The 13,752-nt window shown below is 36.1% G+C and overlaps 1 protein-coding gene across 6 annotated transcripts; it reads left to right on the forward strand.

The window, feature by feature from the left end:
- Positions 1–4,055: 4,055 nt before the first annotated feature.
- On the forward strand, positions 4,056–13,752 carry LOC148839352 (transmembrane protein 230-like). Of its 6 annotated transcripts, none has more exons than XM_088908476.1 (4): positions 4,056–4,275; positions 5,960–6,086; positions 9,492–9,614; positions 10,952–13,752. In XM_088908476.1, the coding sequence occupies exons 2-4, from the start codon at positions 5,988–5,990 to the stop codon at positions 11,090–11,092; spliced, it is 363 nt and encodes a 120-aa protein (XP_088764602.1). In that variant the 5' UTR covers positions 4,056–4,275; positions 5,960–5,987; the 3' UTR covers positions 11,093–13,752. The 6 variants fall into 6 exon arrangements, with proteins under 6 accessions (XP_088764602.1, XP_088764598.1, XP_088764599.1 ...); XM_088908472.1 differs by having other exon boundaries at positions 4,058–4,275; positions 5,927–6,086; XM_088908473.1 differs by lacking the exon at positions 4,056–4,275 and adding an exon at positions 4,331–4,345.

Raw genomic sequence — 13,752 nt, forward strand, 5'->3', positions numbered from 1 at the left:
GAACAAAAAAAGACAAATGCACCACCCTCAGGGAGACACTGCCCATTCCCTGCAAACTTAAATCAACATAGCCTGTGATACTTGTTGCTTCCACACACATTTTTCTCCCTGTAACAAGAGTTCTCACAATTCCTGCCTTGTTCTAATACATCATTTATGGTGTATTATCATTTAAGAAGGACAAATGCCAAAGGAACAAGTTCAAAGAGATTTTTATATATTTCTGTTGTTAGATATTTATGTCATAGAGAGCAAAAGTCATCAGTTGTTATTTGTTTTCTTAAAAGACCTTATCCAAGACAACTTACACTCTTTATTAAAGGGGATCTCCATTGTACACTTCTCTTATTCGTGGTTCATTAATTCCGGGAACAGTTTTACTTTTCAAGGAATACTTCACCTATTCATCAATAATGACCATTTTATTCAATTTTAGTCTTACAGGGTACTTACCATGGTGTTAACAGTTGAAACTCATTATATATCTATGTATTTATTGTTCTGTATTGTACACTGCTGTATTAGAAACAATTTATGTTATTCTTAAGCTAATTTAGTACTTTAAAAGAAAGGGTATCATTATGTTGCTACATCAGCTTCATCACATGCTATCCTCTATGTGCACTGTCAATTGATATCTTTTGCTTTATGTAACAGGGAAAAGCAAATTGCTGTGATTGTATGGTCTGGAATTCCCTGCACTGCACCTCTGCTCACCTTATTCATTTAGCATCGCAGCAACAGCACGTTGATTCAATCCAGCTGAAGGCTGCTGATTTCATTAGGGCGGCGAAAAGATCTTAAAGAAATGACTGCGAGGAGATGAGAGATAGAGATGCAGACATAGGAAGAGAGATTTTCTTTGTACAAGACTACAAAGACCAGATAGTGTGTCTTTTTGATCTTAAGTTTTTTTCCCCCTGGGTCATGCTACTTTCGCTAAATGGACTTCAACAGAGTAGCGCCAAGATCTTTTTGGTAACTGGTTTGAGCTTCATGGGGTATGCCTGGGTGCTGTGTTTCAGTTAGTATTCTTTTGTCCCCTGCTCTCTGCTCAGCAAAGTTTCTTTATGTGACACCGATAGGTCCATCTTTTCAGATTGGTTGCTCCGATTTTATTTCTTGTATCTAGATGTAACTGGTGTGTGCATATTGCTGAAGTTGCTTTTGTGTGACTGCAGTGAATTGTTTCTTCTCAGTTCAATGACATTGTCATGCATATTTTCATTAATGAGGAAATACTGGTTTGCAATCTGTTTCTTTTTTTCCCAAAATTCTTTATAAGATGTTTTTTTTAAATTCTCTGAATGTTGAAAATAAATCTTGTGTTTTGGAATGCTGCACTCCTCTTCTGTCATTGACACCACATTGCTCACCCAGATCAAAGACTTACGCATGTGGGAAACCCTAGACTTTTTTTTTCAACTTATTTTGTTTTTTTCCAGTTCGACAAAAAAAGTAATAAACAGGCACATACATTGATTAAACAATACCGACAGCTAAGAAGAAAAACAAAAGGGTGACACCCTGAAGTCACATCCTATTATACAAACACATTCTGATTGCCAACTCCCTGGCACACCTTACGCCTGAGCAGAATCAACAAGCCCTGACCCACCCTGCTCTGAGAAAGGCTGTCCAATCCATCCTCCTGGCAGATGTATAAGGCCCCCGTGCCACAAACTATCAGACATTTAATATCACTGGCTACAGTTAACAGCTGTTACCAAAATAAAATAGAATTGGAGATCATTCTTGAGATTGTTTCCCACATTTCATTGTCTGGATTATAAACATCTCCCTCGTTACAAACCATTTTATTCTATCATAAGCATATCACAGTGTGATTTTTTTCCATTACAGCCATTCCAGAACAGATCAATTCACTTTTTTGCACACATACAAGCAATTATTATAATTTTCTTAGATTTGTTTCCTGAGAACATGATAAAATAGTTAAATAAACGAGTCTTGGAAACCAAGCCCAAAATTCTTCTCAAGCCCAAAATATTCACCTAGGTCCCTCTCCTAAATTAACTCAACTGCATGACACACTGATGTTCCAGAGTTATTAACAATTTGATACAGTTGACTGGCTACATGTTTATTAGTTTTAAAAATCCCTGTACGTTTCTCTTCTATTGTGATACTGTTAGGTGAGTAAATCTTTTTGCCTGTTTTAAGAGGTGTGTCCCTGTGTTTCAAATAAAGAAAGAAGTATTTGTTAGATAAGATTTTTGTAAAGTACTTTGAAAAACCTTATATTATTTTAAACGTGTACCAGAGATTGGGACGTTTTTAGCTTCCCTTCCTTACTAACAAAGGGTTTTCCCTTCTTGAGAATACCACCATTCATCAAAGGAGTGCATGAGGGGACTAAAGTCCAGAGAAACATATAATTTTATGAAGAATGGAGGCAATTTCACATGAAAAGGGTTTAATAGGATTCTTGGAACATGTAAATATTTATTCCAAGCTGAAAGGAAAAGAAAAGAGACACAAGAGAGTTATTTATATTTTAGAGTTATTAAAAGATGGCTAATTATGGGGGTTATCTTTCCACAAGAACCTTCTTAACAAAACGTTAAACTTTTTGAAGCAATCTCCTGAAAAATTAAGAGGAAATATTGCACAGTAAAATGTTGATTTATGTACGTTAATCTTACCCCAGTGCAAGAGGTGAAGGTCATTCCATCTAAGTCTTCTGTGATCTTTTTCAGAAATAATGTCATGTTAAAATGAGGAATATCTTCTATCTTGAATTATCCCAAGATAACAATATGACTTTCTTGTTAACTTCAATCAAAATGGAGGGGATCAAACATAAAGCTGTTTGATTTTGTAAGCTGTATGCCAATAATCCACCAGCTTTATCACATAGTATATCATAATGTTTTATTCTTAGTTTAAGAAAAGAAATTTCAAATGTTTTATTCAGTATGTTCCCCAGGCTTGAATAAGTCTCTTTGTTCTAAGGATCAGCTTTATGCTGCCTTTCCATATTAGATAATGTAACAGTTAACTCTTCTACACTCTTAAACTTTTACCTTTTCTGTTGGGTTGCATAACTTATTATCCAACCATGACAAGTAGTTTTCTATGCTTCCCATACAGTAGAAAATGATGTAACACGCTTTGCATTTATTTTAAAAACTCTTTAGTTTTGTATTTTGAATTATGGTTTCGTTTATTGCTTCTAGGAAGGCTATTTGAATGGATAAAATAATCTTGAGACCTCAAGCTTTAGAGATCCAGGTCCTCTATAAGAGATTCTGTCCAGGACTAAATCTCCCTCCCTAAACAGATGCTAACCAATGAATGGGAACCAATTTCCCTACTCTAAACAGTGTCACTAAAAGTGATAATTGTGATAATTTTAATCCTCCAATTCAACAATAAAGGAAATCGAACTTCAGAAAAGGGCACCCTCTCACAACACAAGCTTCTGATGACAATAATGATGTCTGTTCTGTTCTCCCCTCTCATGGTTTAATGCCCTCATTGATAAGGATCTACTTACAGACCTGTATGACACTGGTTATTGCAAAAGTGAAAACATAATAGCTCCTCAAAAACATTAAAGCATAAGTTTCTCAGCAACAAATAGCAACTTAGTACTTTCCCATTTGGCAATAACTAATTTTCAACCTGTACTAAAGCTCCAGCAAGTAGTTTTCAATTAAATTTCGCTGAACAAGAAGTGCAATACCCAATAACCGTAAAAAATAAATGTAAATTCAATGTCAAGTGTACCATATTCTGTTTTTATTCATTTATAATACCTTATGAAATAACATGCAACCTTATTCTATTATTTTTTAATAATAAAATAAAATCAATGAATATTCCAAGTTCTCATTTTGTTGAATGTAGAAAGAACTATGATGTATCCTCTCCCTAACATATATTATTGGGTCTATTAGAATGGTGACGGCAGCATCTGTCCTTGAAGCAAAATCCTTTCCCGAGATTGGCTCAGACACTTACCGTGGTTCCACTGCCAAGAAAATGACGTTGTTGGGGTTTGTGGGAAGTGACGCTAACATTGTAAAAAAGCATTGTAAACTTTCTATTTGAGGGTCGAAGGTTCATGGTTTTGTTGCACAGCAGCGAGAGGCTCTAGCGCTGTTTGACAACTGTTTCAAGGAAATGTTTAATTATTTTATGGGTCATCATTTTTTATTATCAATGTCTTGAGCACTGGCTTTGGATAACGTCGACACTTGAACTTGATTTATGACCCCAGACCTCGGCTTTCTCCCTGGCCGATCGAAGGTACAGTATTTCCAGCTGGTGAAGAAAATGAGGAATTAATTCACGCAACATTACCTTTCTTATCCTGAACGTATGTGAAGCATCTACAACTTATACAAATTCATTCTAGTTACAAATGCAGATTGACTGCTATTAACCACTCTACCAGTAAAAGTAGAACATGCATAAATATATACAGTAGAACAGGGACATTTTTTAGATGTAGTCCACAAACGACAAGACGTGGCGTTAACCAAAGAAAATAACATTCATTCGTCCTAAAATGCCATGATTTTGGTTTATATGGTCTCATTCTCAGACAGCTGATGTTGTTTTTAAACTACTTTTAAAAGTGTTTATACTGCATGAACCAATAGTAAGCCGATAGTAATATATATATCACTATACCTGTGTACTAGACTAGGTTTTATTATCAGAATGTACTACATTGGCCTACCTTCTCTTTTGGGGATACAACTATACTGTGATACCACAGGCTGTCAAAAGACAGTACAAAGTCAGTATTTATACGTAAATGCTTAAACCATCGATAACCGAAACGGGGAAATATAATCATCTGTCAAATCAGCTGAAGCGCTAAACGTTTGATTATTTATCCTGTAGTGCCCCTTGCGGTATATTGAATATTGCACAGTATTTTTGTAGCATTTACCAAACGTAACAAAACGAAACATTTTTGCACCCTAAACAAACCTGTGCGGATTAAAACAGATGGATTTAGTAGTTCTTAAATCGTAAATAATACACAAAATTGACCATTTATTATTATTGTTTTATGAAATAGTAAAAGATTAACGAACTACAGTATGATATGCCAGATGGCGTGACATAAGAATGACGTCTAATGCGTGCGCAGTGAAATGTCCGGAAGTGGATGGTATGGCGCTGTTACTAGTGAGACATACTGTGCAGAGTATTCTGAGGAACACCGGAGTGAGGCAGGAGCGCAGTTTGTTATAACTTAACTTTTTTGTGTTACGGAGAGAAAAAGTCAACGTAATCAGAGGTGCAATTTATTTTGTTTAGTGGCAGCTTTTGAAGGTTATTTGGACAGGTTTTTGTTATAAAATGACTGTGATCGTAGCAGAAGACTTCCAAAATATCTGCGCAGTCTTTTTTTTTAACTGTCAGGGCCATGTCTTATAAAGCTTGGTTATAAGAAATAAAGGCGCAGAACATTTCCTTAAATTTAAATTGACAGTGACAAATGACAGAAGGGTTGTTGTTCCTTATCTGTTTGACCTGTCTGCAAGATGCCTGCCGTTTTTATGATATTATCTTTTATTCTTACTCTTCATCTTTGTTTTGGAATTGTTTATAGAATTTCATCTTAACATCTGACAGAGGTCTTGAAAGTATCAAATGCATTCTTGCCTATATTTAGGGTAGCTCTTGTAATGTCAGCTAACATAGATTAGTTGAAACGTATGTTATAGGTTTTATTGGAATCAATGATGTGATGTTCTTACTGCATGAACTCAGACTTTCGAATATCGTATTTGTAATAATTCTTAACAATATAATTTACGATTAGGAACGAATTGTGGGATTATTCTAGTTTTGTTTCGAGGCGGAGCTATTATATACATTTCTACATTGTTCCTTCCCTCTGCCTACTGTTGTTGCTCTCTCACTCTGTGGCTTTGAGCAGCCCTGTAGTGGTTTTTCTCTTTCACTCTCCCAGGGTGCAAGCAGTGTGCTGCAGTGGTGTAATGATGCCTGCTCGCAGCAGTGTGACCGTTGGGGTGCCCAGCAGCAAGGTGAAATACTCTAAGTTGGCAGACAGCGATGATGGCTACATTGACTTGCAGGTAAGAGGAGAGGTGGCAAAATTCTGTCTTTGCCATTGTAACAGGCAACTGCAAAACTCCCCTGAAATTAAAAACCCTGTTGCACCCTAAAGAATGACTATCTAAACAAAAATGTTTTGTTTTTTTTCTGGGAGACTTTAGTGGCCAGCATCACTTTCTGGTGGCTTCCTTGACTACATTTATTAAATTACTAAGATAATAAAGATATGTGTAGTTTTATGCAAAGGTTTGGGCACCCCTGGCCAAATTACATTTTGTTGATTTTCTAAGTGAAAAGAAGTTAACAACCTCTGCAGCGAACAAACCTAAACTTGACACATTTTGGCAAAAGTTAATGCACAGTTACTATTTATTTGCTGAATTTAACATATTGAAAAAAATTAAAACAGTAAATGTGGAATGTGTAAAGGTTTGGGCACCCTATCAGTCAGTACTTAGTAAAATTCCCTTTGTCAGAAATCACAGCCTCCAAATGTTTCTTGTAGCAAGCTAACAGTCTTTCTGTTCTTGCTTTAGGAATTTTTTTCCACTCTTCCTTGCAGAACGCTTCTAGTTCAGAAATATTATTAGGTCATCCTGCATGCACTCCATGTTTGAGATCTACCAACAGTTTTTCAATAATATTCAAGTCTGGGGACTGTGAAGGTCATTCCAAAACCTTAATCTTTCATTTCTTGAAGTAGTTCATGGCTGATTTTGAGGTATGTTTTGGATCAATGTCTTGTTGTAATATCCAACCTCTTTTCAGCTTCAGTTTCTTCACTGACTGTGGGACATTAGCTTCCGGGATTTGTTGATACTTAGTAGAATCCATTCTTCCCTCTACCCGCATAATATTTCCTGTGCCACTGGCTTGCAGTTAACAGTTGGCCAGGTGTTCTTTTCTTCAAATACTTCTCCTTTTTTTTCTCCAAACGTACCTTTGGTGATTGAAGCCAAAGAGTTCAATTTATACCTCATCAGACCATGGCACTTGGTTCCAAAACACCTCTGGGTTATCTAAATGTTGTGTTGCATACTTCAAAGGTTGACTTTTGTGATGAGATCGCAGGTAAGATTTCCTTCTGATGAGTGTTCCATGCAGATCATGTTTGTGCAAGCAATGCTGCACAGTGGACTGGTGCATTACTACTCCTGTGCCAGCTAAACCTTCCTGGGGGTTATGGGATATGGGGGTTTTGCTTTGCATTCCTGAGCAGTCTAAGAGCAGTTTTATCAGAGATTTTTCTTGGTCTTCCAGATCGTCTTGTTATTTAACAGGAAGCATTTAGATATCTTTTTATAGCCTTCCCCTGATTTTTAAGAGTCCGTTATCTTTATTTTCTGATCCTCAGTCAGCTGCTTAGAGGAGCCTATGATTGTTGAGTGTAAGCACAACACCCTGAGAGGTTCGAAGAGTCACAGAATTTATAAAGCTCTGGAATTGTCATCACCTGACTTGGATTAAGGCCTAACGAGTTAATTTAAGTTCTGAGACCTAACAAAAAATAACACTATTTTGAACTGGACCAAACTTTTGCACATGCCACATTTACCGTTTTATTTTTTTCAATCTGTTAAATGCACCCAATAAATAGTAACTGTGCATTACAATTGGCAGAAATGTGTCAAGTTTAAGTTTGTTCGCTGCAGAGGTTGTGTTAACTTCTTTTCACTTGGAAAATAAATAAAACATGTAATTTATCCAGGGGTGCCCAAACTTTTGCATACAGCTGTAAATATAATTATGTGTTATCTAACTTACTAGAATTCTTTGAAGGATCAACATGGATAGATGATAACTCTATATAGCGTATCGATCCAATGGGCACCAGGGAGGATACATTCTCAAGGGGATGCCAGTCCATCACAGGGCCAAGAAGCTAATTAACCTACCAGTATGTCTTTAAACTGGAAGAGGAAATCTATGTAAATGCAAGGAGAACATTCAAACTCCACTCAGATAGAACCTCAGGAATTGATCCCAGGGCCCCAGCGCTGTGAGGTGGCAGTGCTAGCAAAGGGCCAACGTGTTGCCTTCTATAACACATAAAAAATGTTATTTTTAAATTACCTGGAACTTTTGGACTGTGTTCCTCGTATAAAATCAGTTCTCAAAATATAAACCATACTGTAGGAATCCATGGTTTCCAACAAAAATGGGGTATTATCTTAAAGACCCAAATCTCTAATTGGGCAGAAAGCGTCTACTACAGGCATCCGTTTTAGTCCTATTGCTCTTCCTTTTCTGTATCAACAACTTTGATTTTGTTATAGTTAAATTTGAAAATGATATAAAATAGTAAGTTAGAAAATAGAAACTGTGGTTACAGAGAATTACAAAAAGCTTGGACAAGATGGACAGTGGACAGCCACTTGACAAATGTGACATTTTAACATTGCTAATTTAGCTACTTAGTGATCCACAAAGGGAGCAGGGATATGCACTATACAGATTACATGGATAATTCTGAGCTAAATTAAACTATGCATGAGAGGGTCCTATTTATGGTAGATAAATAATTAAAATGGGAATTAACAAGGTGTTATGTTAATATATGACACATTAATAAAACCTAACTTAGAATCTTGTGTTCAGTTTTGCATATCATAAAACAAAAGGGATATTAAGGCCTTAAAACAGTTAAAAGAAAAGCAATTAGAATGATTCCAGCTCTATGGATCTTATTCTATACATCCAGGGCAAAGTATACCCTGGAAAGAGTTCCAGACCTGGTCCTGAAGACTCCCAGTCCAGTTTGTCTTATGGGTGACTCAAATCATTTGTCGTTTTAAGATTAGGAACACTTGTAATTTATTGATGAATCTGGTAAGTCATTTATTCTATTAAGGGACTTCAGCAGTTTTGCTCTTAAATACTCGAATTACTTTTAAAAAATCACCAGCTTAAATGATCACCGTTAAATTGTTCCAGGTCTCTGGAAATTGATGATCAAATGGCTGCCTATAAAACCTGCTGGACAGGGATCTATGGGAGCAGAAGGAGCAAAACAAGGACATAATTGAAAACTGACTTAGTCTTCTCTTTTTAGACTGAGAGTAGGAAACACTTCTTTACACAGTATTGTGGATGTCTGGGAAAGGCTCTCCTTCCCTTACTAAACTACAAAACGAGCAAATTGGGCTAAATGGACTCCTCTGGTTTAGATCCTCTGTTAGGGTTCTAATGTTTAAACCGCTCCAGTTGTTCAGCGACAATTAAAAAAAAAAAACATTGTGTGGTTTCTTTTAAGAAAAATATGCAAAAGTGTTTTACATATTTAATAAGTCATTTTTACTGTATTATTTATGTTCATTGTCTCATTCAGAATATATGAATAATTAAAATTTACATCACACTGTCAGCTTTTACCCGTGGTTGATGTCTGGCGATTAGAATTGACAGATTGCATTTCTGTCCTGCAGTTCAAGAAGAGCCCTCCTAAAGTGCCATACAAGGCCATTGCCCTAGCAGCTGTCCTCTTCCTGATCGGCTCCTTACTGATTATCATAGGTGCCCTGCTGCTCACAGGATACATTGAGGTCACAGTGAGTACAAAGTCCAACAGGTCCTCTTGCTTTAATGACAATAATAACATACAGCCCTGCCAATCTTCTATTGAGCACACTTCTCTTAACAGTCAGTAGCATGCGAGCAAGCACAAGGAATTATCTATACTGAAATACATGCGTATCTCCTTCTGTTTTGTTCATGCAGGGTCAAGCTGTACTTAAATGTGGGCTTCTAACAAGTGCAAAACTCTGGGTGTTTAGAAATGTTTCTAGGGGTGGCTGATCCATTTAATATGGCAGTGTTAGGCAGTGGTCTAGTCTTTTTATATTCAAAGGTTGTAAAGACAATTGAGTACTCCCTTTAATCCCCTACCAAAAAAAATAAGCACTTTCTGTCATTCAACACTAGTTGCTTTGTTGAACAGAGGAGAAGGTGGACAATTTAGAATTTTAAGATGGCTAAAGTCTCAATTAAAATTTAAACAGGTTATAAATGTGGGCAAACCTACTCTTTCCAATAGTCAAGTAATTTTAATAAGCACAAATCTTCAGGATCTCATTTTTGCATTTCATACAAAATTGATATGCAATGATTGAAATCTGTGAAATCTAGGAAAGTCACATTTTAAATGTTAAAGGACCTACCGAAGGTTCAACATGTGCTTTATGCATTTTGATAATAATATACATGCACAAATGGATATGGACCAGTATGGCTATAGAAACTAAGCAACTAGGGATCATTGTAGCCAAACTAATACTGTAAAGTTTACCTCTTATTATGGCATATTTTTCTGGAAGAAAGTTTGACATTGGTATTAAGCTGTTTGGATGTGAGGTACTGTATCTTTGTTGTGGTTTGACCACAAAAATACTGTTTATGAAATTGGTAAATACAGTATAAGCATCATGTCCATTTTATTTATTTTAATTCTGATGATGCAATGCAGGTTTAATTTTAATGACCATGTTTAGCCACCAGAATGTAAGGCAATGTAATATAAAGACGAATGAAGCCAGCTGTACTGACTTGACAAATCTAAACTGATTCTTAAGACTGCATTAGATGGATGAACATCACTCTGACGTACGTCCTTTCAGTGTCCTTATCTTTACTACCTGAAGTCCAAGTCTTATCCTGCGTGAGACTGTATTTAAAATTCTCCCAGCATTAATACCCACCCACGTGCGGAGTGTCACCAAGGGATATGGAACAGTACGGCTGTAGAAACATAGAAACTAGGGATCATTGTAGCCAAACAGTGACCTTTAATCTGGGCTAAGTCTTGATGTGGGAGGGCATTAGTGTTTTAAACAAGAAATAGCAGTGGCACTTCATTAATCTTTGTTGTTTTCTTCTGTGTCTGTTCCAGAATCCAGACCGCACCCTGCCGGTGCTCATCATTGGAATTCTGGTCTTCCTCCCAGGATTCTACCATCTACGCATTGCTTACTATGCCTCAAAAGGTTACCGTGGCTATTCCTATGAGGACATCCCTGACTTTGATGACTGAGCCAATCAGAAGAGTTTTGGCCAGCCTCAAAATGGATAATGGATTAGATGAACGAAGGTGGGGTGTTGCATCTACCCTTACATGTAGGTGTACTTTTTCTGAAGCAGTGCATATCTTGTACACAAAATTAGTTTTTGTGCTTTTTTGAATTCTGTTTGAACTAAACCAACAGATATATTTAGGATTCTTTTTTCAACCAAAAAAAAACATTTTTCCAAATTTTCCATGCAGAGGTTATTCGGCATTTTATCATTTAAATAAAACAAGAAAAATAGTTTTAAAAAACATTTTTAAAAATCTCTTTAAATGCTTCTTATGTATATTCCTCCTTATATCCCAAAACACTATGCAAAATTGTATTTTTATAGTGGGGAGGGGAGTCATTGTAAAGTAACCTTGATTTCCTGTTAAATGCCAGATTAGTCAAAATAAATTTCACAGCAGTTAATGGCTATTTTCCCTTGCAAAATGTGTCAGGACAGCACACTTTAAAGCTGATTCGCAAGAGGACTCCACTATTCTGAGCAAACCATGAATCATGTCTTTCAGGTCTCAGCCACTGAAATGCCATGTTCCTTCTCCTACACTGTTATGCCTTGCCACAATAGCATGATCTACTTTTCCATACAGATAATGTGTATAACACAATACCTCACACAAAACATAGCAAACGTAGCAAGATCTGGTATAGCTTAGTTTTGTACAGCATTGAAGACCTGTCGTGGGCACACAGATTTTTATACCATGGTGGTTAATGGAAATTTGTGCAAAAAACAATTCCATTATATTGGATGAATGTTCCAAAATGTAGAGCATTGTAATCCAACACAAATGTAGGATTTGGATTGTACAGTATTATTTAAATCAGTATAGATAATTTTGAGATTTCCAAGAGATACCAATGTATCAGGTAGCCTTCAGATTAATTTAATACAAATGTAAAATATCAATCATTATTCCCTCACCTACTTATGTATTTGGTGCAGTTCCTGTTATTTGAGTCCATATTTCATGTGTCTTATTACTGTGGATTTCTATGTTACATTACATTTTAATCCCTGGTTTGATTCTTTTTACTAACATACTGTAGGCTTTAAAGCAAATGGGAAACACAAATCTGTATAGATGCTCCAGTGGGTAAGATAAGATGGTCCCAGGAAGTTCTTTGTTCATACTCTTCCTCTGCCACTATCACTCTGTCACCCTTTATGTGTTACCTCATCATGTTGTGGTGTGTATATTAGATGATTTGCAAAACCAAAGTACTTTTTGTAAATACCTCTGCTGTAAATGTTATTGATACCTGTTTATCAACCAAGGATAAAACAATCTCTCAAGTAATATTATCGTCACTAGACCTATACAGCTTGTTAACTACATTAATTACATACTGTAGCATTATCCTGTCTGATTAGAGGCTGGACTAGACTCCTGACTAGAGTCTTCAAGTTTCATTCCAACTTAATGAGCTAACAGTTAGGTTAACTAAATAATTTTCTCCCCAGCTTTTGGACACTTGTAGATTTCAAACAGACTATAAAATTGTTTGGAAAGTTAAAAGGCAGCAAAAGAAAATGACTGACAGGGGTGGATAAAGCAAATAATTAGATCAGAAAAGTTTTTGATTAGGTTAATTGAGAGAATAAAGCCCTAGAAGGCATTGGGATCCTAAGGAAGTGGTTTAGGCAGCTTTGCAGTAAAAGGGCCTGTGCAGGGTTCTGCATTATTGGTACAGGCTACAAGTCTTTAACTTCCGAATAGACTTTAATTTTGCCACCTTGTTGAAGCTGACTCCTTACAACCTATCAAGCAATGGCTGAAGGAAATCATTGGATCAGTAAGATACTTGTGTTCCTATGTTCTGCCAGAGTAATAACTACTTGTCTGTAGATGCAGTGTGTATGTATACTGTAGCTCTGCTAGGGCATTGTAGGAGCACAGTGACAAGGCTGCAGATCTGATTTATAACTTTGTGTAGCAAAATAATCCTAGATTCTAAAATGTATTCAGTATTTAGCTTTTTTACATATAAGCATTGCACTGAAAAAAGCAAGGACTTTATGGCTTAAAGGACATCTTTTATTTATAATTGAAATATACTACTATATAAGCATTGGTACTGTATTTCTTAAATTGCAATTTCTCTTTAACCACTGGCTGGAATGGATGAGTGTGAAATCAAGCTAGAGCAAGTATGAATGACCAGTGAAGGTTAACAGTTTTAGTTACACTTTATAAATTAATTTATAGATCAATTAAAAATTGTTTAAATTAAAGTGGGCCAAATTGTATATCTGCAAATATATGTATAAGAGCATATTGGATGTACAGTATAATATGTGACATAATGCTCTAGCTTTTTTAACTGTAAAGACTAGGAAAGGTATGTTTTGATGCTTGAGAAGCCAGCATGCAGAAATCCCTGAAGCTTTCTCCAGTGCATGGGGAAATTGTAGTAGAATGTAACTAGATTATTACAATCTATTGCTGTATTTATATGTTTATCTCTGGTTTGATTTTTGTCCTTGTTTTTTCCTTGGAAGGAACAGAACATTGTAATGTTTAGTCTGCTGCTCAAATCTTCCTGAAGCTGGCAGAGACCTTTTGTAAATTTCCATTCTTGTAAAAAAAAAAATAAAGAGTTGAATAGTTAAAGAAAA

The sequence above is a fragment of the Atractosteus spatula genome, chromosome 2 (genome assembly GCF_055471065.1).
Source record: "Atractosteus spatula isolate fAtrSpa1 chromosome 2, fAtrSpa1.hap1, whole genome shotgun sequence".
Lineage (NCBI taxonomy): Eukaryota > Metazoa > Chordata > Actinopteri > Semionotiformes > Lepisosteidae > Atractosteus > Atractosteus spatula.

What these genes read in the sequence shown, in the direction of transcription:
- LOC148839352 (XM_088908476.1), top strand. Translation starts at nt 5,988, where the DNA reads ATGATGCCTGCTCGCAGCAGTGTGACCGTTGGGGTGCCCAGCAGCAAG. An exon ending in ATGGCTACATTGACTTGCAG is followed by an intron (nt 6,087 to 9,491) that starts GTAAGAGGAGAG and finishes TCTGTCCTGCAG; the next exon opens with TTCAAGAAGAGCCCTCCTAA. An exon ending in CAGGATACATTGAGGTCACA is followed by an intron (nt 9,615 to 10,951) that starts GTGAGTACAAAG and finishes TGTCTGTTCCAG; the next exon opens with AATCCAGACCGCACCCTGCC.